At 36.3% G+C, this 23,150-nt stretch overlaps 2 protein-coding genes and 1 long non-coding RNA gene across 5 annotated transcripts; 2 read left to right on the top strand and 1 right to left on the bottom strand.

Moving 5' to 3' along the window:
* Positions 1-4,555: 4,555 nt before the first annotated feature.
* On the top strand, positions 4,556-10,391 carry LOC137835466 (protein STABILIZED1). 2 transcript variants are annotated; one of them, XM_068643990.1, is made up of 2 exons: positions 4,556-7,951; positions 9,900-10,391. In XM_068643990.1, exon 1 carries the CDS (start codon positions 4,774-4,776, stop codon positions 7,897-7,899), a length of 3,126 nt encoding a protein of 1,041 aa, XP_068500091.1. In that variant the 5' UTR covers positions 4,556-4,773; the 3' UTR covers positions 7,900-7,951; positions 9,900-10,391. The 2 variants fall into 2 exon arrangements, with proteins under 2 accessions (XP_068500091.1, XP_068500090.1); XM_068643989.1 differs by having other exon boundaries at positions 4,566-7,951; positions 9,897-10,391.
* Positions 10,392-10,817: 426 nt separating this feature from the next.
* Positions 10,818-13,456, bottom strand: LOC137835467 (probable polyol transporter 4). Its single transcript, XM_068643991.1, has 2 exons — positions 12,858-13,456; positions 10,818-12,550 (listed from the first exon to the last, which is right to left on the bottom strand). Exons 1-2 carry the CDS (start codon positions 13,060-13,062, stop codon positions 11,166-11,168), a joined length of 1,590 nt encoding a protein of 529 aa, XP_068500092.1. The 5' UTR covers positions 13,063-13,456; the 3' UTR covers positions 10,818-11,165.
* A 5,815-nt stretch (positions 13,457-19,271) lies between these two features.
* On the top strand, positions 19,272-22,868 carry LOC137834495 (uncharacterized). Of its 2 annotated transcripts, none has more exons than XR_011084901.1 (5): positions 19,272-19,490; positions 19,582-19,790; positions 19,898-20,120; positions 20,200-20,349; positions 20,448-22,868. It is a non-coding gene; the product is annotated as an uncharacterized lncRNA (long non-coding RNA). The 2 variants fall into 2 exon arrangements; XR_011084900.1 differs by having other exon boundaries at positions 19,901-20,120.
* The last annotated feature ends 282 nt before the right edge of the window (positions 22,869-23,150 follow it).

The raw sequence follows: 23,150 nt of genomic DNA on the forward strand, positions 1-23,150 counted from the left end.
GCCTCATCTCAACCTTCCCCCGATCCTCATCCACCCCTAGTAACTCAGCTAAAATGTTGCAGCTCCATTGTACTCTAAGGGCACAAATGTTGGGAATTGACCCAAAATGGGGAGGTGTAAAAGAGATAACACATCATCAAGTGTGATGGTCATCTCACCTACGGGAAGGTGGAAGGAGTTTGTCTCCTGATGTCACCTTTCGACAAAGGCTGAAATCAATCCTTTGTCACCCACTTCATAACTTATATTGCACAAACTAAACAATCCAGAATTTTGTACTAGCTCAATATTAGCATGAGGCATCCCAAATTTACGTAATTTCCTACCGTGAGATACCAATTTAAGTTCTCCCTGATCCTAATATTAATTTTGTATATATTAAATATAATTAAATAAATTTAAACAATAATTAATAAAGATAATTTAAATGAAGGTTTTTTTGTTCTTACCTCACCCTCCCAAAGCTTAACGGCAACATGGTCAGCAAAATTTGTTAGAAAGCACGGCTTTAAACTAAAGGGGGGGTGAATGGTTTAAAAAGGGTTTTCGCAAACTTTTAAGCCAATAATGAAATTACTTCGAGAAACACTTGAAACAGAATTCAGTTTGCCAAAACACAAAGTAAATAAGCACAAAACCAAAAAAACAATCGGTTGTTTCGCAGAAACAATTGGTTGTTTATGTTGAAGATGGTTGCTGCCCCTTCAAGACATGCGTTTGATGAAGACTTTTATGTACAATTCATGTATATTTCCTTTTGCTTTAAGAATATCTTAGGTAGTGTTTGGATGTTGTTTAAGAGTAGGCTTTTTGCTGGGTAACTCACCTCTTAACCCCTGACCATGTGATAAGAGCAAGCACAAAGTTTCTTAAACTGTTTTTCACATGTTTTACAAAAAAAAAAAAAACACGTTTACTACATAAAAATAAATATGTTCTTTTCTAAATAAACAGATTCATTTTTAAACTGATGCCTTGGCTAAGTCTTGTGAAAATTAGATTTTGTGCATCAAGTATTTTGACTAAGTCTTCTACCTTTCAAAACGACTGTGTTCTAATAGTTAAGTTTTTTCTGTTATCGTTTTGAAAAATAAATCTGTTCATCTGTAAATGAATAGATTCTTTTTTACTCTGGTGCCATGACTTTCTTAAACGGTTTTCAGTTTTCCCAGCACCAGAATGGCTGACTAAGTCTCCTAACATAACAAATTCTCTAACTGTTTTTGAAAATAAATTTGTTCATTTTATTTTCAATCTGTTCTTTTTATAACAGCTTTAACTGTTTTTCAAAAATCTGTTATAAGTTGGTTTTCTATAAAAGGAAAACTTGTTTATGAGTTTAAACATCGATCATACAATTGTGAAAACAAGTTTTGCATAAGAGAATTAAGGATTTACAAAGAATAAGCATTTGTTCTTGAAAGATTTCGAAAATCAAAAGTGTGCTTGTTCTTGTTTGGTTCAAAGCTTGGTGAGAGGTGCTGCTACAGTTTTAGCGATCTGTTTTACTGGTTTAAGGTAGATTTCTGCATCCTCAATCAGGTGTAGTCGTTTCACATTTCTTTTCCTGTAAAAATGTGGTTGTAAACTCTTCTTGATAGAGTTTCTTGAAGAGTGTGTATGCTGAAATAGGTTTTTCAGCAAGTGTACGTAAGTTCTTGTAGGGTTCAAGAACAGTGGGATTTGTGTTTGTTTGAATTGTGTTTTAGTGAATTTCACCTTGGTTTAGGTGAAGACTGGATGTAACTCAGTTGAGTGAACCAGTATAATTGCCTTGTGTTCATTCTCCCTTAATCTCTGCACTTAAATTTCGGCATATCTATTAAATTGTCAAGAAATAAATCTGTTCAATTAATAATAAATATGTTCTTTCTGGGCTTGTTTCATATTGTTCTTAATTTCTGGAAAAGTTGTTTGATTATGAAAAGAACATATATAATCTGTTAAAAGTCACTGGAATAGATTGATTGTGATAGGTTACTCATGTAATTGTCAAGCTATCAATTGAACCTTAATCACTTGCTTAAAATTGAAGCTTGTTGTTTTGTGATTCACAATTTTTTTTCTTCATTACATCAATGTGTGTGTATCTGGAAAATCAATCTCCATAATCTTGTGATTAACTTGATTGTATAAACGTTTTTGAAACACAAACAGTGCCAAAATAAATCTGTTCAATTCCAAATAAATCGATTTATTTTCTGTACACCGTGATAAACACTGATTCTGCGAGAAACTTTTAAAAGGTCAATTCAACCCCCCCCCCCTCCTCTCTTGAACTTTGACACTATTAAACCCAACAGTTTATACCAGTTCACAAATAGAAAAACTGAATTTAAAGAAATTAAGGATAGAAAGAATGCACACAGAGATTTATACTGGTTCACTCTTAACCCAGAGCTACATTCAGTCTTCCCAGAAACCACTGGGGAATCCACTAAGCAATCAACCCTAGATTACTTACAACACAACCAAAGAAGTGACCTTGATCCCTTCAAGACACACACTTCCTTTGGTCCAGCACAACACCATTAAGAATGTTGATCTTTATCCCCTCAAGAACACACAACAATTCTCAGCTATACACACAAAGTTTCTTTCAAAGTACAAAAAATTACACTTGTTACAGAAAAGATTTGAAATCAATACAAGATGAAAATCCTATCTCACACTCTTTGATCAATGCAATCTCTAAGCAATTCTCAACTTTTTCAAAAGCTCAATCTATTGAAAAACTTAAATCTGTTTTTCTGTATTAAAACAAAGTTGTTCGTTGCATAATCTTAACAAACTATTAATTGCATTTAAAGATTGGTTAAAGCATTAAAAACTGAAGCGTAAACAGTTGTAAAATCATTTAATGCTCAGTCAAAACACAAAACAGTTTTATGTTATGGTCCCAAAACAAACAATCGGTTGTTTCCACGAATCAATCAGTTGTTTTGGTTTGACATCAAGTTAACCATTAAAAACAGTTTTCAACCTTTCTAAAAACACCTAACTATAAAACAATCGGTTGTTTCGACAAAACAACATGTTGTTTTTCACTTAGTTTGAAAAACACTTTTCAATTAAAAGGTTTGAGAATGCTTATGCTTTGGATTCAATCAAGAGTGGATTTATACAATTAATCTACCCCAGATCCTATCTAAAGACAACTCAACAACAACAAGCACATCCTGCCTTTCATCAACCTTCAAAGGGATTGGATTCTTTAAAGCTTGAACACACTTGATTCAACAAAATTTACTAGTAAAGACATATCAGAAGGTCCTCCAGGAAACCCTTCTCTCTGGTCTACTTGGTCATCATTCTGTAATCCTTGTTCATTGTCATTATCAATATGAACATCATCACCAATCCTTTCCTCAACACCACCTCGGTCTCTTCTACGGACGGATGTCGTCGGTCTTCTGCGATCATGATCTTGAGATCCACCACCTCTAGTTTTAGCCATATCTATCCACAACACTATTTGAATTTCAATTATTTACAAATAATAAATAATATAATCATGAATTTGTGTACATAATATAAAATTTAAAAAAGTTTTTACCAAGTGGGTTGGAAACTAACTACATAACAAAAACGCAAAATCACAAAAATGCAAACTTTGTAAGAACACTACCGGATTACATAATCCGAAACACTAAGCACACAATGTAAACCTAAACCGGATTATATAATCCGGAATTACTAAAATACCTAAACTAGATTACCTAATTCAGAATTACTTAAATAACCTAAACCAGATTAGGTAATCCAGTATTACTTTACATTCTCAACTGTACCGGATTACATAATCTGGTGTCTATTACGAAAAAATGCAGGTTTTAAACGGATTACACAGTGAGTACCGAGTTATACAGTGAGTACCAGATTACACAGCGGTACAAACGAATTACAATACCGGATTACACAGCAGCACAAACTCAGGTTTCAAAAGCAATGCAAAATCAAGAAAATTAAACTTACTAACCTGTGAAGAGGGCACTGTGGATGTGTGAGTGATAGAGAATGTGGGGTTTAGAGAAATTTGAGAGATGAAGAGAAAGAAACCTTGGAATGGGAGGGGTGGTGCGGCGCCGTTGGAAGGTAACAGAAAGAAGAGGCACAGTGAAGGTTAAAGGAAAATTTAGGTTAAAGGTTAAAAATATATTAAAATATTATTTTAATTTTTTAATATTTGTACTGAAAGATATATTAGCAAATGTGCTTTTAGTATGGGGATGGGAGAAGAAATCATGGAGACTTGAAGATGTCGTGGTGACTGTTGGAGGTTGTGGAGGGTTGCATACAAGTTCGCTTCCAATTTTTAAAAAATTCTAAATTACATAATTTGAAAGCTAAATAGCTTTCAAATTACAAAATCTGAAATATATTTAAAGAAAAAAATATTTTAGATTGTATAATTTATGTTTTCTGGATTTTAAAATAAATTATGAATTATATTTAGAAGCTAATTATAATTTTTTTTAAATTATATAATCTAAAATATAAATTATATTTTAATTTTTTTTTTCTAAAAAACTATTTTTGAAATACCAAAATTTATAGGATCACACAAAAGAAGAACGGATGGAGATGCAGAAAATGTATGGAGATAAAAGTCCACAAATATTTGATTAATAGGCTCAAGTATGAGCTGAAATCAAGGTAAGAACAAGGCAAGGCTAAAAGACTTCATAGTCGGTACCTTATAACTTTTTTGTTTCGTTTTCTATTAGAACGATCGTTACAGATTTGTCGTGGAGAAACACCATAGCCATAACCATGGTGTTTATTGCATCACCCAACCACAAAACCCTAGCCATAGACGTAAACCCTAACACCACCACTCTCCTTCACCTAAAACTTGCAATCCAACAAACCCTAACCCTTCCAATTTCTCAACAGCGCCTATTCCTCTCTCAGAGTCATCGATTAGCCGCCGCTAACGACGACGACAACGATTCGGTTCTCATCTCCGATCTCGGCGTTGGACCCTACTCAACCCTAACCCTTCACGTCCCCCTCCTCGGCGGTACCAATCCTCCGGCGGTCCCCAAACCACGCTTTGATTTGCTCAACCTCAAGCCCCCTCCCAACTATGTCGCCGGACTTGGTCGTGGTGCCACCGGTTTCACCACTCGTTCCGATATTGGTCCCGCAAGGGCCGCCCCTGACCTCCCCGATCGCTCTGCCACCACCATTGGCGGCACCAGCGGCGCCGGGCGGGGGCGAGGGAAGCCCGGCGAGGAGGAGGATGACGACGAGGGCGAGGACAAAGGCTACGACGAGAATCAGAAGTTCGATGAGTTTGAAGGGAACGATGTCGGATTATTCGCCTCTGCGGAATACGATGAAGATGACAAAGAAGCCGACGCGGTTTGGGAAGCCATTGATAAGAGGATGGATTCACGGAGGAAGGATAGGAGGGAGGCCAGGTTGAAGCAGGAGATTGAGAAATATCGTGCCTCAAACCCTAAGATCACGGAGCAGTTCGCTGATTTGAAGAGGAAGCTGTATACTCTTTCTTCGGATGATTGGCAGAGTCTTGAGAAGTTCGAGAGTGGGGGTTATTCGTCCAGGAACAAGAAGAAGAGATTTGAGAGTTTTGTGCCTGTGCCTGATACTCTTCTTGAGAAGGCAAGGCAGGAACAAGAGCATGTGACAGCGTTGGATCCTAAGAGTAGGGCTGCTAATGGAACGGAGACTCCATGGGCACAAACCCCAGTTACTGATTTGACTGCTGTGGGTGAGGGTAGAGGTACTGTGTTATCTTTGAAATTGGATAGGTTATCAGATTCGGTTTCTGGGATGACGAATGTGGACCCCAAAGGGTATTTGACCGTGCTTAACAGTATGAAGATTACTAGTGATGCTGAAATTTCGGATTTCAAGAAGGCTAGGTTGCTGCTTAAGAGTGTTACTCAGACGAATCCGAAGCACCCTCCAGGTTGGATTGCTGCTGCAAGGCTGGAGGAGTTGGCAGGGAAGCTTCAGGCGGCTAGGCAGTTGATACAGAAAGGGTGTGAGGAGTGTCCCAAGAACGAGGACGTGTGGCTTGAGGCTTGTAGGCTGGCTAATCCGGATGAGGCAAAGGCGGTGATTGCAAGGGGTGTTAAATCGATTCCCAATTCGGTGAAGTTGTGGATGCAGGCTGCGAAGTTGGAGCATGATGACGCGAATAGGAGTAGGGTTTTGAGGAAGGGATTGGAGCACATTCCTGATTCGGTTAGGCTGTGGAAGGCCGTTGTGGAGCTTGCTAATGAAGAGGATGCTAGGCTTTTGCTTCACAGGGCCGTGGAGTGTTGTCCCTTGCATGTTGAACTGTGGCTTGCGCTTGCGAGGTTGGAGACTTATGACAATGCTAAGAAGGTTCTTAATAGGGCGAGGGAGAGGCTACCCAAGGAGCCAGCTATATGGATAACAGCTGCGAAGTTGGAAGAAGCTAATGGCAATACTTCTATGGTTGGGAAGATCATTGAAAGGGGTATACGGGCTTTGCAGAGAGAAGGTTTGGTGATTGATAGGGAAGCTTGGATGAAGGAAGCAGAGGCGGCAGAGCGAGCTGGGTCAGTTGTAACTTGCCAAGCAATAGTCCATAACACTATTGGGATTGGAGTTGAAGAAGAAGATAGGAAGAGGACATGGGTTGCTGATGCAGAGGAATGCAAGAAAAGGGGTTCTATTGAGACTGCTAGAGCTATATATGCACATGCTTTGACTGTCTTCTTAACTAAGAAAAGCATATGGCTCAAAGCAGCACAGCTGGAAAAGAGTCATGGTACCAGGGAATCTCTGGATGCATTACTTCGTAAAGCTGTCACGTACAGACCACAGGCTGAAGTTCTTTGGCTTATGGGTGCCAAAGAGAAGTGGCTTGCTGGAGATGTGCCGGCAGCTCGTGCTATCCTCCAAGAAGCTTATGCTGCCATTCCCAATTCTGAGGAAATATGGCTTGCTGCTTTCAAGTTAGAATTTGAAAACCATGAACCTGAGAGAGCTAGGATGTTGTTGGCCAAAGCTAGAGAGAGAGGAGGTACAGAAAGAGTCTGGATGAAATCAGCTATTGTGGAGAGAGAACTGGGGAACATTGAAGAGGAGAGGAGATTGTTAGACGAAGGTCTGAAGCAATTCCCTTCATTCTTTAAATTGTGGCTGATGCTTGGCCAACTAGAGGAACAACTTGCAGAGAATGCGAAGCGACTTGATCAGACTGAGAAGCGGCTTGATCACATGAGGGAAGCAAAGAAGGTCTATGAATCTGGACTGAAAAGCTGTCCTAATTCTGTGCCTCTTTGGCTATCTCTTGCTAATCTTGAAGAGGAGATGAATGGACTGAGTAAAGCTCGTGCAGTTCTCACAATGGCTAGAAAGAAGAATCCTCAAAACCCTGAACTCTGGCTAGCTGCTGTTAGAGCGGAATTGAAGCACGGATATAAGAAAGAAGCTGATATTTTGATGGCAAAAGCGTTGCAGGAGTGTCCTAACAGTGGTATTCTGTGGGCAGCATCAATTGAGATGGTTCCACGTCCGCAGCGTAAAACCAAGAGTGTGGATGCTATCAAGAAATGCGACCATGATCCCCATGTTATTGCTGCTGTTGCCAAATTATTCTGGCATGATAGGAAGGTGGACAAAGCTAGGACTTGGCTGAATCGGGCTGTGACGCTTGCTCCTGACATTGGGGATTTCTGGGCATTGTGCTACAAATTTGAACTGCAACATGGAACTGAGGAGAACCAGAAGGATGTGTTGAAGAGGTGTATTGCTGCTGAACCAAAACATGGAGAGAAATGGCAAGCAATCTCAAAGGCAGTTGAGAACTCTCATCAACCAACAGAATCCATCTTGAAGAAAGTAGTTGTTGCACTTGGGAAGGAAGAGAATGCCGCTGAGAATAACAAACATTGATTTGCCAAGCTTGTAGCATCATCACATGTATACTTGAGCTGTGCCATAAATGGTTAGTTTGTAAGAGAAATTTGAATATTCAGCAATAGTTTATACTTGAATATGTCTAATGTAGAATATTGAAGGAACTTATCCATGTTCTTCTTTCCTTTGATTTTGTTTTTCTTTCATGTGTAACTCTGTATTTTTGCATTCTGCTGTCATCTACCCATTCTCTGATTTCTAGTTTATTTTTCTTGTGCATCATAGAATCTCCTTCTTGACCTGTCCTATCAATCTAGAAAATCTGTTATTTTGTCCAGTTTCTGTTGAGTGTTCTGTTGACATGCTTACAAGCAAACCACTTTAGCGGTATTTGAATACACAAAAGTAAACCTCAGGGTACTTGGGTACATAAACGAACCTCAAAGCAAGTTATGTAGAGTCATTTTTCATTTTAGTTTTCTGATACTTATTTCATGAAGTTCATTATTTGTTTGTTATAATTTTGCTGTAATGAAATAGCCATTCTGACAAAAAAGATAACCTGAGCCCTCTTGTATATTTTGCTTTATCGGAATTTTGTATAAACTCTCTGAAATACAACGTTGATGATTAAGTGCGCTATCGTGAGTGACCCTGTGCTGCTATATTGTCTGCTCAAGTAATGACTTTTAATTTCAACATTATGATTTTCTCAACCCTTCCATTTGGTTTCCTTTTAGTGTGTTTGCTACATGCTAAATTTTGGACCTCTAGCTTTTCCGTAGTGGAAATCTGTTATTTTCTGAGCAGCTACATCTGTTGCCGAAACCTTGCAGCAACGGAGAACCAAGTTTCATAGTAACCATGCTCCTCTATAACAAGTTTCATGGTCCGAACTGTGCAGCGGTTCAAGTATATCGCGACAAACTGACTTAGGTAATCAGATTAGGACTGATAAACAATTTCTGCGGATAGGTAGAAGCTCAACGTGATATAGGATGAGACATTAGGCAAACCAAGTAAGTCGGCATTAAGGAAAAGGGATTCTCTCAAAGTCTAGCTGTTTGACTTGTTTAGTCACTGTCGCAGGTCATCAATGTGATGTATTAATGTTGACGAGAGAGCAAATACCATTTGTAAACAAAATTACTGATTAACCATTGGTAGTCTAGGATTGGTTCTGTCAATCCTGATAGTTTAACATAGTGAAATTAACGGACTAGAACATCTGAAACTATATGGAACCTACAATGCAAATCTGAAGCCAGATTGTTCATATAGTGATGCATAGGTTGCCAATTCTTCCCCAGAGAACCATACTGGTTGGGGCGTAGATGGGTTATACAAGTCCATGATTTCCTCATTATTACCCCGCTAATGGTCTAATGGTATCTCACTTCCAGAAAACAGTGTGTAGATGTTCCTTATAACTGACCTAACATCAAAGCGGCCAAAATTTACTACTGCCCTCCCAGGCTCCTGATCCATTAGTTCATTATTGACAGGGAGGGAGATGAAAATGATGGCAGAGAATTATCACCTGCCACTTAATAACATAGGATCCTTTTGGAAGGTTCTGAATATCAGAGGGACCCAGAAGCATGAAAGGAACGCCTAAGGTTAGCAACTATGTCTGGATGGAGAGAAGCTACAATATAACATAGGCTCGAATGACACCGAAGTCCTAACCAACAAGCACAGGCTGATACAGACAAATTTTTAATTACATGCAAATTAGCTTAGGTTTTCACTTGAATAAAAGAGCATTGTCTTTCCCATTTGCATTTGATATATAACCACAAAAGTATAGGAGATAAACCTGTCCTTGGTTTCAGTTTTCTACCTTGCTCTCTGTACTAAGGGCGGCTTAAATTAAATTTGAGCTAAAGTTCATAATGGAAATTTAGTTTCAGAATTGTATATTGTGTTATTTTTATTCTGTATATCATAAAACTGTGCAGTTTTAGAGATATTACTTTTGTATTGTGTAGCACATGTTGCATACCTTGCTAACTATTGCTTAATGAATCTAGAAGACCCACGACATAATCAACAAGGTCAAGTAAGTTTGCCTTTTCTGCCTCCGCTGGATGCTCAGAAACTCCATAACCTCTGAAATCAAAGGCAATAGCCCGGTAGCCTGCATTTGCTGCAGCAATGATCTGGTGCCTCCATGTATACCGTATTCTTGGAATCCATGTAAGAAAATCACTAAAAGTGAGGTTTAACATGGAGCTTCACTCCCTTCACTTTTACGTGACTGTGCTGGATGCTCTCCATCTTATCAGGTGTTAGGATCCAGGTCTTTCACCGCAGAGTGTGGAAAAGGGCGTGGAGTTTATATGGGGAGAAAATGTTATCGGACAAAAGAAGAACCTTAATATGTCTGAAATTGAATATTGAGATACGATTTTTGAGTGCCAATTTTTGTTTCAATAGATATTCTTTTATGGCACATGATAAGTATACAAAGAACTGATGTTCATGTAATATATGTTTATTATAAACTTGCAGATTAATTGATTGAACTTTCTGGTTTTTACGATTGCTATGTCTTCAAGGCTAACTTGAAAACATGGATACAACCAGGGATACAGATTACATGAATTTGACACGACACAATTTAATTAATAAATACAAAACACAAGTTAAGAATACAACAGATAAAACTAGTATAAATTTGAAAAGTATTAAAATTTTAAATCACTAGAAAGAATTAATGTTTTTCAATAGAGTTATTACAAATTAATAAAAATTCTAAATTTATCTAATTACTATGCTATTATACAAATCAATGCTGGTATACCTTTTTTGTAAATTTAAGTAAAAACTTGTAAAAATATAATTAAACATTTAAAGCATTCTTGCAACGTCCATCACGTATACATATTCAACTTTGTTATGACATATTACTATGATTTAGAAGTGAGTTTCGTGAGATTGAATCCAATACGTTAAAAGAATTTCCATCTCAATCACATTCATTCAAATAATATATAATGATAGTTTGGAACTGAATTGGTCAAAATTCTCTTTCCATGTTAACAAAAAAAAAACATTAATGGTTGTACAACTAAGAAAGCATAGTCAGAATGTAATTTCTTTTCATATTATCTTCTGCCCCTTACTGATAGATCCCAAATCTGTGGTTGTAGAAAGATCATCCATGGAAGCAAAGGTCCTCCCCAGAATTTAACATACAGGATAGACATGCATAAGTAGTGCAATTTGTGTATCCTTGGCATGACTCCGCACAACCTCTTCAAATCATCGTACATTCATATGAAACATTAGCTAATAAATTATTTTGTCAAAATTGTTTTGTTCTGCACAAGCTGTTCAACTTCAACATCTGCTAACTCCATTTCACCTCCTTGCCTCTCATGTTCATTCTTAAACATGAGCTCTATCTGCTCCAATGACTTCCCTTTGGTCTCAGGAACTAGCATGTACACAAAGACAATGGCAAGAGAAGAAATAGCAGCAAACACAAAGAATGCTCCAGCCACTGTAATTGCACGCGAAACAGAAAGGAAAGACATGGCCACAAGGCCACTACACACCCTATTGCCCACAGCCCCAAGTGAAGATGCTTGAGCACGTAGCCTTAAAGGGAAAATTTCAGATGTCAAAACCCAACACACAGGGCCTAATCCAACAGAAAAGAAAGCCACATTCCCACAAACAAGTAGAATTGCCAATGCAATTACAAATGATCCTTGTGGAAACAAAGAAAGACTAGCCCCTATGCTAAACAAACAAATTGTCATTCCAATTGTGCTTACGAAGAGTAGTGGCCTCCTACCTTTTTTGTCAACGAGAAAGATTGCTACCAATATAAAAAGTGTCTTTGTCACACCTACAGCAACAGTAGCAGCTAGGAGTTTTGCATTATCCTCAATCCCAGCTGCTTTGAAAATCTCAGGACTGTAATACACAGTTGCATCAATTCCAGAAATCTGTTGAAAACATTGAATCCCAATTCCTGTGATCATCATTCGGCGAAGAGAAGGAGAAGGAAACAACAGTTCATACCACACAGGTTTCTGTTCATACTCCTCACAATTGGCCAAACCAGCAGCCTGCTGTATTTCTGCCAGCCTCTCCTCCACTTCACTATCACTGTCATTTGTTTTCAGAAGCACTGATCTTGCTTCTTCAATCCGGTTCTGCATTACCAACCACCTTGGTGACTCGGGAATGATGAAAAGAGCAAACCCAATGAAAACTGAGGGCAAAATCCCCACAGCAAGCATTATCCTCCAGTTTATGTGTGCTGAAAAGCCTGAAAAAGCATAATTTGATACATAACCAAGCAAAATTCCTAGATTGATGAAAATCTCTGGGAAGGTAGTGAGAAAGCCTCTGCTGGTGTTTGGTGATATCTCTGCAATATATATAGGGGCAATCAAGCCTCCAAATCCTATTCCAACGCCAGCAAAAAGTCTTCCAATCATTAGTATTGAAAATGAAGGAGCAAGAGTCATTATTAGTGAACCCATTTGAAAAATCACTGCAGCTATGGCCATTGTCCATTTCCTACCAATAATATCTGAAGTTCTTCCACCACCTAAACTTCCAAGCAGAGAAACAATGCTCAATATACCAACTAAAAATTCCTCCTTCACCTCAGATATCTTCAGATCTTCTTTTATAAATATAACTGCTCCACTCATCACACCCACATCTGACAGTTGACGAGAGTAATTCATGTAAACGTTTACCAACAAATATTCATCTACGGCAAATTTACTGTTATTTAATCGTAAATTGCCATGTACAATAAATTTGTTAATGTTTATAATATATATCTCAAGAAAATAATACTAATGGTTTTCTGAATGATGGATAGTGTAAAAGAACTAACATTTTTTATTTGGTTATCGTTTTAAAACAGAACCAAAAATCAGTACCCTCAAGTCCAAAGTTGAAAATGTTGGAAGTTCTTTCATGAATCACAAAAAAAAGTAAGAGACTAAGCGAATCAAGCATACCATAGCCGAGAAGGACATTGTTGAGAGAAGCAAAGGTGGCACAAGCTATAACATATTTCCTGGTACTTTTCCTCCTTGCTTCCTGTTGCAAAACATCATCGTCTCCCTCTGGAAGCTCGGAGTGCATCCTCTTGTACTCGTTCTTTGATCCCAAAGCAATTCCAGACAACCCCACTTCCCTATTCCCATGTTGTTGGAACCCCATACTATCTCCTGTTTCTTTGCTACTTGCAGAAACCTGAAATTGTGGTTGGATCTGACTTATGAGACTACCAAAACCATGGCATGAACAAGGAGATTGACCTTACGGTATACAGGGACAAGAAACGAGAACCAAGTGGGGGCACTTTTGTGTCATGAAAGAAAAAAACAACCCCACTTCCTAATACCATATTTTATTTGCTTCCATGTGTTACCTTCACTTTTATCAAAGTTTAAATGGTGCTTTCAATGCAACATCTTAAAATCATTAACAACGATGACCAATTAAAGGCCATAAACTACATCAACATGCTATATTGAATTGTTGTTAAATATAATATAGTATTCATAATTGAATTATTTGAAGAAAAAAAAGATACAACAACAGAAGTTGTAGTGAGTTAGACAGAGAGCATGATGTATAAAAAAGGATGAGAATTCTCATCTCATTTTGCAGGATTTTTGTTAGATCTACATTAAAATTGAAAAAATAGTACCAAAATTAGGATCAATGTTCATCACTCTTACTTTTTTTATTAAATATTCAAATTGGTCCCATGAAAGATTGAAGAGTTAGCTAATAAGTTCCCCCAATGAATTTTTTATGTAAATGGGACTTTGAAAATTCACTGCCTTGCATATAAGCCATTTCATTAGTGGAAGTCCACCTCAGTAGTTAAGTGTTATGTAGATATGTTCTTCACTGACATTATGTTATATTAGGGCTTAAACGTCCTTGTTGAAGATTTTAAAAATTAAATGTTACTTTCTCAATCTTTGTTTTTCTTTCAGTTTTTAGAGTTTCGTCTTCTTTTCCATTATAGAAGAAGTTGTTTACTCTAATGAAGCTTTTTATAATTCATAGTTAGGATTTGTAATTGTTCTAAAAGTTACTCCAATATTTATTATTTCTAGTTTTGTGTTATCTTCCACTTATTATTTAATGTTATTAGTTACCCTAATTTGATTCTATAACAGAATCAGAATTTGTGTAGTATGCATAGTGATAGTAAAAAGTCTAATATTTGGATCTGTGATAGCATTATGGGTAATTCGGATGGGATTAATAATTCTTTATGTTATTTTAGTAGAAAATTGGAATACATGAACTTTAATAGTTGGAGATGCTATTGTGTTAATAGGTTTGTGACGAGGGTATAAAAACATTAAGAAATATTGAAAGAAAATGTTTTACATATGTTCTTTTCTAAGAGTATATGATATTTAATGGTTAAAATTTTATATTTTTTTATATCTAAAAATTATAATTATCTATGAATGTTCTATTTTTTAAACTTATCACTTTTTTATTTGAGCAAATATGATATAATGATAATTTATGGAATATAACTCTACCATTGTGAATTTGGGATCAATTCATGTCTAGTAAATGAGGAAGAAGACATCTTGTAATAGAGTCTTATAGAAATATAGTTAACGGCTCGGTAAATAAGTCACTCCTTAGACAATAAGTTTGTCGATCATGAGTCGTCCTTCAGTAATGAGTGTGTTGGTCACAAGACATGTTATCGAAATTTTAGGAGTTTAGAGAAACAATTAAATCTTTGAATTCAAAATCATATTTTTTTTGGTATCTTACATCTCCTACTTTCTAGTACTTAAATTTATCCAACAAACACTAAGAAAATAAATTCCCATCAATATGATATATCTCAAGTTGAGAGAAACACTTGAATTTACTAATTTAAAGTCACTACTTTGAACCTAAACAATTACAAAAGAAAAGAAAAATGAGAGAGAGGAATCATGAGAAAAAAAACATAGAAGAAAATATATAGTTAAATTTTAATTATAATTGATAGTAGATATTACTACTTTGTAACAATTAGATTATGTAATCATGATTGTTTTTAACATGATTTAACAAGTAATATAAAGAATCACAATGAAGAACATATATTTTTAAAATGAAACTATAAAATAGATAATTTTTTTTTGTACTTGTTAGCTTCCAAAACTTATGTGTACAAGTGTGAATATTAAGATTGACATCCAAATTTTATAGAAAATTTGAACCTCGTATCATTGTCCATTTGAATCTCTTGATTATAGAGGAATCTAAAAATTATTTTTTCTTTTTTCTTTCTCTAACCTACTCTAGTGCATTGAATTTAAGTGAGCATTTCTATTAGTTAATTTCATTTTTTTTCTTATTATATAACATTTTACTTCTTCGAAAAGTCATATTAACTTACCACTCTCACAATCGTTGCATTGAAAACTTCAAAGTTGTCAACCTTACACTCATCTTTTGAGTAGAGCCTTAATTGGTTGTTCTTCAACAGAGAAACATTTTTTGTGACAAGCCTCCCTCTGTGGTATAACTAGTTCAACAAGCATTACAAAATCATCAACCACACCATATATTACATTAAATGTGTATTTCCATTTGATCAAGTTTCAATTTCTCACCATTACGATTCTGCATCTCAATCTTCCAAAAGCCAATTTATATATTTACTCATTTATTTAAATCACATGACAAATTAGAAATTGTTTTTTAAATTATTTTGGTTCAGATTATACTAAATTATTTACATTGGCTGTTAGTCGTAATCGCCTAATCAAATCAAATGCATTGACCTGGAATTCGAAATCTGAAAATCTTTCAATTAATAAAGGGCAGTCTTAAATTGGATTTATGATCAATCAAATCAACATGACATTTCATTCACGCAAAGATATCATAACATCTCCTCAAGAATTTTTTTAATAGCTTCATAGAGTATATCGTGCCTTTCAAATTTGTTTGCTGCCTAAAAATTGAGTCACTAAATATACACTTGTGGATTTTTCATGTTGCCTAAGTATTCCATAAAAAAAAATAATTCACGCGAGACTCCGTTTCAACATTTTATAGAATCACTAACCAACAAAAAGTACTTATTAGAAGAAGAAAAGTAAACTAAATTTGCTATATGATTGTATATGGTTACTTCAAAAGAATTGCAACAATTGTTGTAATTTGGCTAAAAGATTGACACCATTATCATTATTACGCTTTTAACATGAAACGAATATGTTTATATATATGAACATGTATAGATGAGAAAGTTGATGGACCACTTGATCCAACTAGTGTTTTTTTTCTTATTTCATTTCGATCCAACTAGTTTTTTTTTTTTCTTACTTCATTTCGATCCAACTAGTTTTATCCACTCTCTTTCAAAGTTAACATGAAAATAAGTGAAGAAACCATACATCAGGTGAAATTTGCTAGATTAATTCCTAACTGCTGTGCTATGGGAGGGGGCATTAGTTAAAATTTTCATTAAATACTATCTAAACTTTTCATTCTATTATTCTTTACCATGTATTAACTCATTTCAGTTAATTTTTACCTTTTCTAATTAACTAAATTTTTTTATCACTACAAGAAAAATCCGTTTTAGCTTCCAACAAAAAGCAGGGGCCATAAAAATGAAGTCACTAGCAAAGGTGAAGTCTACTCAAGTTGGACACAAAAATAAATGTCAAATAGTGTCCACAATGAAAACCTTTAACTCACACTAAAAATTATTAAAATAATAAAAATAAGTTAGCGTCTAAATGGGGAAAGTTGATGCAGTGAAAAAAAAATTAAGTGATAGAATAATATTGAGTCTAGAATGGAGACACAAAGTGAATGCAAGTTAAAAATTATTAAAATAATAATAATAAGTTAGTGTTTAGAATAAGGACACAAAGTAGATGCAATAAAAAAATAAGTTGTAGAGTAATACTGCGTCGAGAATGGAGACACAAAGTGGATGCAAGTTAATATTTTATTACATTTAGCATAGGTCTAGGCGACACTAATATTTGTTTCACAGGTAGTGTTCCCAATGACGACAATTTACTCACATTTGCTTTCTCACATAGTGTCTCCAATGATGACGCTAAGTTTAATTATTGTTGGAGATCCCACATCGACTAGAGATTAGGACATTTCATAGTATATAAGTGAGTGCAAACCTCATCTTATAAGATGATTTTATGAGGTTGAGTTAGACTTAAAGTCCACTTCTTAATATGGTATCAGAGCCATTTCGAGTCTATCCTAGTGATTGTTTGTTGGGCTTATCAGGTCACTTGCTATCGGTCTGTTATCGGACCACCCATAATATATTGTTCCACACAAGAGTTGGCCGTCTTGACATGAGCAGGTGTGTTGGAGATCTCACATCGACTAGAGATTAGGACATTTCATAGTATATAACTGGGTATAAATTTCACCTTATAAGCCGGTTTTATGAGGTTGAGTTAGACTTAAAGTCCACTTCTTAATAATTATTTAATTATATATCTATTTTAGTGTCCCCTAAACCCACGCTATAGTTAAATAATATATTTTTCTTTATGTAGGCTTAGCCAACACTACCTTGTAAATTTGTGTTCCATTGAAGGCAATCTCTAATGCATAGCCACAAAAAATTAACTTCCATTTCTATTGGGACGCTAAGCCCACACTAGGCTCATGTAGTGTCTCTCTTTTGCTCTTTGCATCACTCTTTTGGGGACTCTCCCATCATTATTTCTTGTAGTGTATATTTAAGATTAAAAACAATATTTAGTAAATAAATACTTTGAACAGTTTTTAACGTGTTCTGAAATATTAATTTTAATAGTATTTTATTTAAATTTCAACTTATAACTATTTATATAGATTTCTTTTATAATACTTATTAAATTAATGTCTCACATTCTTTCTTAAATAAGTTTTTGAAGAACTCACATGAACTAGAAATAAGGTTAAATTATAGTGTATAAATGAATGTAAATTTTATCTTATAAATCAATTTTGTAAGATTGAGTTAGGTTTAAATATCATTTTTTTAAATATCATTTGGTTTTTAACATTTCATAGTATGTTTCTATCTTATAAATGCATATATTACGTTTTACAAAGAATGTTTCTTTGTTTGACCACCAAGAGGATCTCACAAGAAATGTTAACACTAGGCGATCTCTTGAAAAGTGTGTTAGAGCTGCTTTACACCAATAACTTATCAAAAAAGGAATATCTCTCACCTTTGCGTAGTGCATTAGCCTCGCATGATCTTGACTTTTACTCAAGAAGAGTTAAAAGATTATGTTAGCATGAATCATTTAATGTAAGTATACCAATCACACAATAACAAATAATAAGTAATTATCGTTGTCCCAAAGGGCTTAGACAATACAAAACAATCATTGCAATTGATAACTAAATTGGACAAAAGAATATTTTCATAAATAGTGTTGATGTTTAAAGAATTAAAATTGTGCAAAAAAAAAATAAAAATATTTTGGGATTTTATCAAACATTGAGAATGTGGAATAGATTATAAATGATATGATATTTTATTATTACAATTGGATGGGCATTGGAAAGTGCAAGGTCACGTGCACATGAGGGTGGTGGCAGTTTAAGTGGAGCATGAACCGTTGATGGATGAAAAATGTTATGTTGAGAATATAGGAGAACAAAACACAGGGAAAAAGGGACTAAGGAAGAACTAACCAAGATAAGAAAAAACTATAATATCATTCTCCCCTCTTGACTATCTATCAAGGCCATTATATTGTTTTTGCTAGCTAGTCTATAAGAGACAATTGTACTCCTTGTAACAAAAAGCATAAAAAAAAATATTCTTCCTACTCTAAAAGGACAACTCATTGCTTCTAGATGTAATCTCTAAATCTGATGGGTTTTATATGTTTCTAATGGGCCTTGCTTTCTTGGGTTGTCTATCAACTGCCTCTTCCTCTAATGAAGTGGACATGTTGGGCTTTGGTGAAGTGGGCTTGATACCGTGAGTCTAGAACCTTTGAGCTAATGGGAGAGTTATGTGAGTGGCTTATAGTTGGCTGAGAATTTGAAAGAGCATGGTGCAGTGAGTGGTTTACAACTGGATTAGTATTGGAAAATGGAGTGTGACGTGCTGGTTGGGAATGTGGAAAGGCATGGTTAGGTTAATGCTTTGCTGCTGGATTGGAATTTGAAAGGGGCGATTTTAGTGAATGGGTTCCAGCTGGATGGGCATTGGAAAATGGAGTGTCACGTGCTAGTTGGGAATGTGAAAAGGCATGGTTAGGTGAATGCTTTGCTGCTGGATGGGAATTTGAAAGGGGCGATTTTGGCGAGTGGGTTACAGTTGGATGAGCATTGAAAAGTGCAAGGTCACGTGCTGATGAGGGTGCTGGCAGTTTAAGTGGAGCGTGAACCGTTTTTTTAGCGTGGCTTTTAATTGGTGGAGCATTCGCGTGCGGTCCTGTAATGTGATATCCAAAGTGGGTTCTGCGGCTTGGAATGGAGGGAGGCGATTGTCCATACAGAGCCTAGAAGGGCGTAGTTTTGATGGCCGAGTGGTATGAGGAGTTGTACCAAAACTCTGCAAGGTGGAGATAGCGATACCATGTTCGAGGATTTTCGTTGGTAAAGCATCTGACGTAAGCTTCTAAACAACAATTTATAACTTCGGTTTTGTCCGTCAGTTTGTGGGTGATAAGCCATACTGAACTTTAATTTCGTGCCTTGCAGATGGAACAACTCCTTCCAAAAACGACTTTGGAACACTGGATCACAATCTAAAAGGATGGATTTTGGGACTCCATGTAACCTGCAAATTTCATCAGAAAAACGGTTAGCTAAATGGGTGACCGTGAAGGACATGGGATGGGCGATGAAGTGGGCTGATTTGGAGAGCCTGTTGTAGACAACCCAGATGACTGTGTGCCCAAAAGATGAAGGTAAGTGCATGATGAAATCTGTAGTTAGTTCTTCCCACAGTTGGGTTGGTATGGGTATGGGTTGGAGTAGGCCAAAAGGTTTCTGATGTAAGGATTTGTTTTGTTAGCAGGGAAGACATTCCTTAATATACTTTTTGGTGTCGCGGTACATACCGGACCAGAAAAAGGAGGCCGCGAGCCTGACCATTATGGGCTTGATGACTAAGTGGCCAGCGGTGGGAGAGGTATGGAATTCATGGGGTATGGCAGAGCGAATTTGTTCAATAGAAGGAACATATAATCATTGACCATGGTATAAAAGGTGGTGGTGGAAACTGTAATTGGTGTCAGGTAATGAAGTTAATCTGTGAATCTCTTCTTCTCCCCTTTTCATCTTGTAATAATCTTGTAATTCCTTGAACATGTTCAGGAATGACGAGGATATGACAAAAAGGAGAGATTGTGGTGGTCAGGATAAGAAATTTGCAGCTTGATTTTGGCCTGGGCGGTATTGGATGTCAAAATTTATCCTAGCAACTTGGTAGCCCACTTTTGTTGTTCCAGTGTGTGGCATGCATTGGTGAGTAACCCCTTTAGGCTTTGTTGATCTGTTATTACTTTGAAATGCGTACCTATGAGATAATGACGCCGCTTTTTGACTGCTTCTGTTATTGCTAGCATTTCCTTGACATATACTGAGCTACCTTGCATTTTTGGACAAAGTTTCTTGCTAAAGAAAGAAATGGGGTGACCTTCTTGGGACAACACAACACCAATTGCTTTGTTGGAAGCGTCAATCTCAACCACGAATGGTAAGACGAAATTTGGAAGACTCAACACCGGAGCTGTAGTTAGAATTTTTTTTCAGTTTTGTAAAGGCCTCCTCTAGATTTGTTTTCCAAGTAAATGTTGATGATTTGAGTAAATTCGTGAGTGGTGAGGCAAGAGTGGCATAAACGCGGATGAACTTTCGATAAAATCCCGTAATACCCAGAAACGCACGTAAGGTAGTAAGGGATGTAGGTTTAGACCAAAGTATGATAGCTTGGATTTTATTTGGATCTGGAGCCACTGTGCCATCTTCCAATAAATGACCTAAATATGAGACTCTGGTGGTAGCAAGCACACATTTTGATTCCTTAACAAAAAAATTATGAGTTTCTAATAATTAGATTAATGTGAGGTGGTGAATATGTTCTTGCATGGAGTTGTTGTAAATGAGAATGTTATGAAAAAAAAAAACTAGGACAAAGTGTCGTAGGTGGGGCCTGAGTAAATCATTCATGGCTGCCTAGAAGGTAGATGAGGCATTAGCAAGGCCAAAATGCATCACTAGGAACTCATAGTGGTCATCAAAAGTCCTAAAAGCGATCTTGTGGCAATCTGTAGGATTAACTCGAATCTGATGGTAACCTAAACGTAAGTCAAGTTTGGTGAAAACCTTGGCAGTGGTCAATTCATCTAATAATTCATCAATAGTTGGGATAGGAAAACGACATTTAACAGTAATGGTGTTTGGACCTCCATAATCCACACAAAAACGCCAGGTGCCATCGTTTTTTTATGAGGATAACTGAGGATGAAAAAGGGCTTGTGCTGGGGCGGATAATGCATTCGTTGAGCATTTTGTTAATGAAGTAGGCCAGATATAAAACAATTAAGTATCATCTTCAGATTTAAGCCCATCACTCGGTTGCAAAGTTTCTCAAAAAAATTTTGATATTCCGTAACTGTGGTGTTTTGACGCAGTTTAAACAACTCAATCTGATGATTAACATATGTTGAAGGCCCAAAGCGAAGTTCTAGGGTGCGGCTAAAAGAAATCTAGTCAGTAAGTTGATGATTTTGGTATATCCACTTAAACCAACTAAGTGCATCACCTCTCATGTAAAAGGCAGTCATATTCAATCGAGAATCCCAAGGAATATTATAAAATTGAAAAAATTGGTCAGCTTCGAATAACCAGTCAAAAGGGTTAGTGCCATCAAAGAAAGATAGTTGTATTTTTGGTGGGCGAATAGGAGAAAACAAATTGGGGGGAATGGTTGTAGTTATAGTAGTGTAGGTCATGTGATTGTTGTTCCCAACCGGGGGTGGAATAGAGGAAGTGGCATCCATGGAAAATTGGTTAAAAGGAGAAGTAGGGTTCATATGGGGTGGAAGTGTGATGGTTTGTGAGGACAAGGTGGGAAAAAGGCTAGTGAGGGTATTAGTGAGTATATCATGCTTAGATTCCCATACATGGCATCCATGGAAAATTGGTTAAAAGGAGAAGTAGGGTTCATATGGGGTGGAAGTGTGATGGTTTGTGAGGACAAGGTGTGAAAAAGGCTAGTGAGGGTATTAGTGAGTATATCATGCTTAGATTCCCATACAGATAGTTGGGACTCTAGATCTCTTTGGAAAGCCAAGTGGTTTTCTTGTGTGGTGTGTAGTTCATCTTGAAGGTTGGCTAATTTGTCAAGGATGGCTTGGGGGTATCCTCCATATGCTTGGTTGGTTTGGGAGGCATGTAGGGAGCTCAATGAAAGCAACAAAATGTTACGCTGAGAATATAGGGAAATAGAACGCAAGGAAAAATGGACTAAGGAAGAACTAACCAAGATAAGAAAAAAGCTATAATATCATTCTCCTATCTTAACTATCCATCAAGGCCATTATATTTTTTTGCTAGCTGGTCTATAAGAGACAACTATACTCTTGATAACAGACAACATAACAGAAATATACTCTTCCTACTTTAAAGTAACAACTCATTAGTTATTCTATCGGATTACAACTTAGTGGGGTGTTTTGTTTGTTCTACACTAAAGAGATAAAGATTTGTGATGTGGAACTTGACCATAATGCTCGTTGTGACTGGTTGAGTGGTTGATGAGAGTGGAAAAATGGATTTGGCATCGGTTCTTTTGCTATTGACTAGTGTGTGCTCGTCGATGTTGGCTGGGCTTGATTCACAAGGTTCAATGTTGCTATTCAAACTTATTCCCTGTTAATCGTTAGGTCATATAAAGATTTAGTTGTAGTTTTTATTTTCTTCATTTCCTTGTCTCTGTCATCTTCTTGATTTCAACTTAATAGAAATTCGATAAGATTCATTCACACTTAAACTCATTAGTATTTCTTTTCTGCCTCTCTAAGTTTTAAATTCTTCACAATCCTTTCCGCTACACTAATGTTGTGTTTGGGTTGACTAGGTCGCACTTTAATCTATCAACATTTTTTCCTTTTCCTTCATATTTTAAAAAATATATATTTTATTGGTACTTTCCTTGGTCATCTATCTGTTTTGAAAATATTATTTTTTAAAATTATTTAATATAGGTTATTTTAGGGGAGATAAAGAAAACCATAACAAAGTGATAAAATTAGAATCAAATC

Source organism: Phaseolus vulgaris, chromosome 5 (genome assembly GCF_000499845.2).
Source record: "Phaseolus vulgaris cultivar G19833 chromosome 5, P. vulgaris v2.0, whole genome shotgun sequence".
NCBI classification, from domain to species: Eukaryota; Viridiplantae; Streptophyta; class Magnoliopsida; order Fabales; family Fabaceae; genus Phaseolus; species Phaseolus vulgaris.

Coding starts and splice junctions, on each gene's coding strand:
- LOC137835467 (XM_068643991.1), bottom strand. CDS start 13,062: ATGGGGTTCCAACAACATGGGAATAGGGAAGTGGGGTTGTCTGGAATT. Junction 12,551..12,857: donor CAATGTCCTTCTCGGCTATG/GTATGCTTGATT, acceptor GTCAACTGTCAG/ATGTGGGTGTGATGAGTGGA.
- LOC137835466 (XM_068643990.1), top strand. CDS start 4,774: ATGGTGTTTATTGCATCACCCAACCACAAAACCCTAGCCATAGACGTA.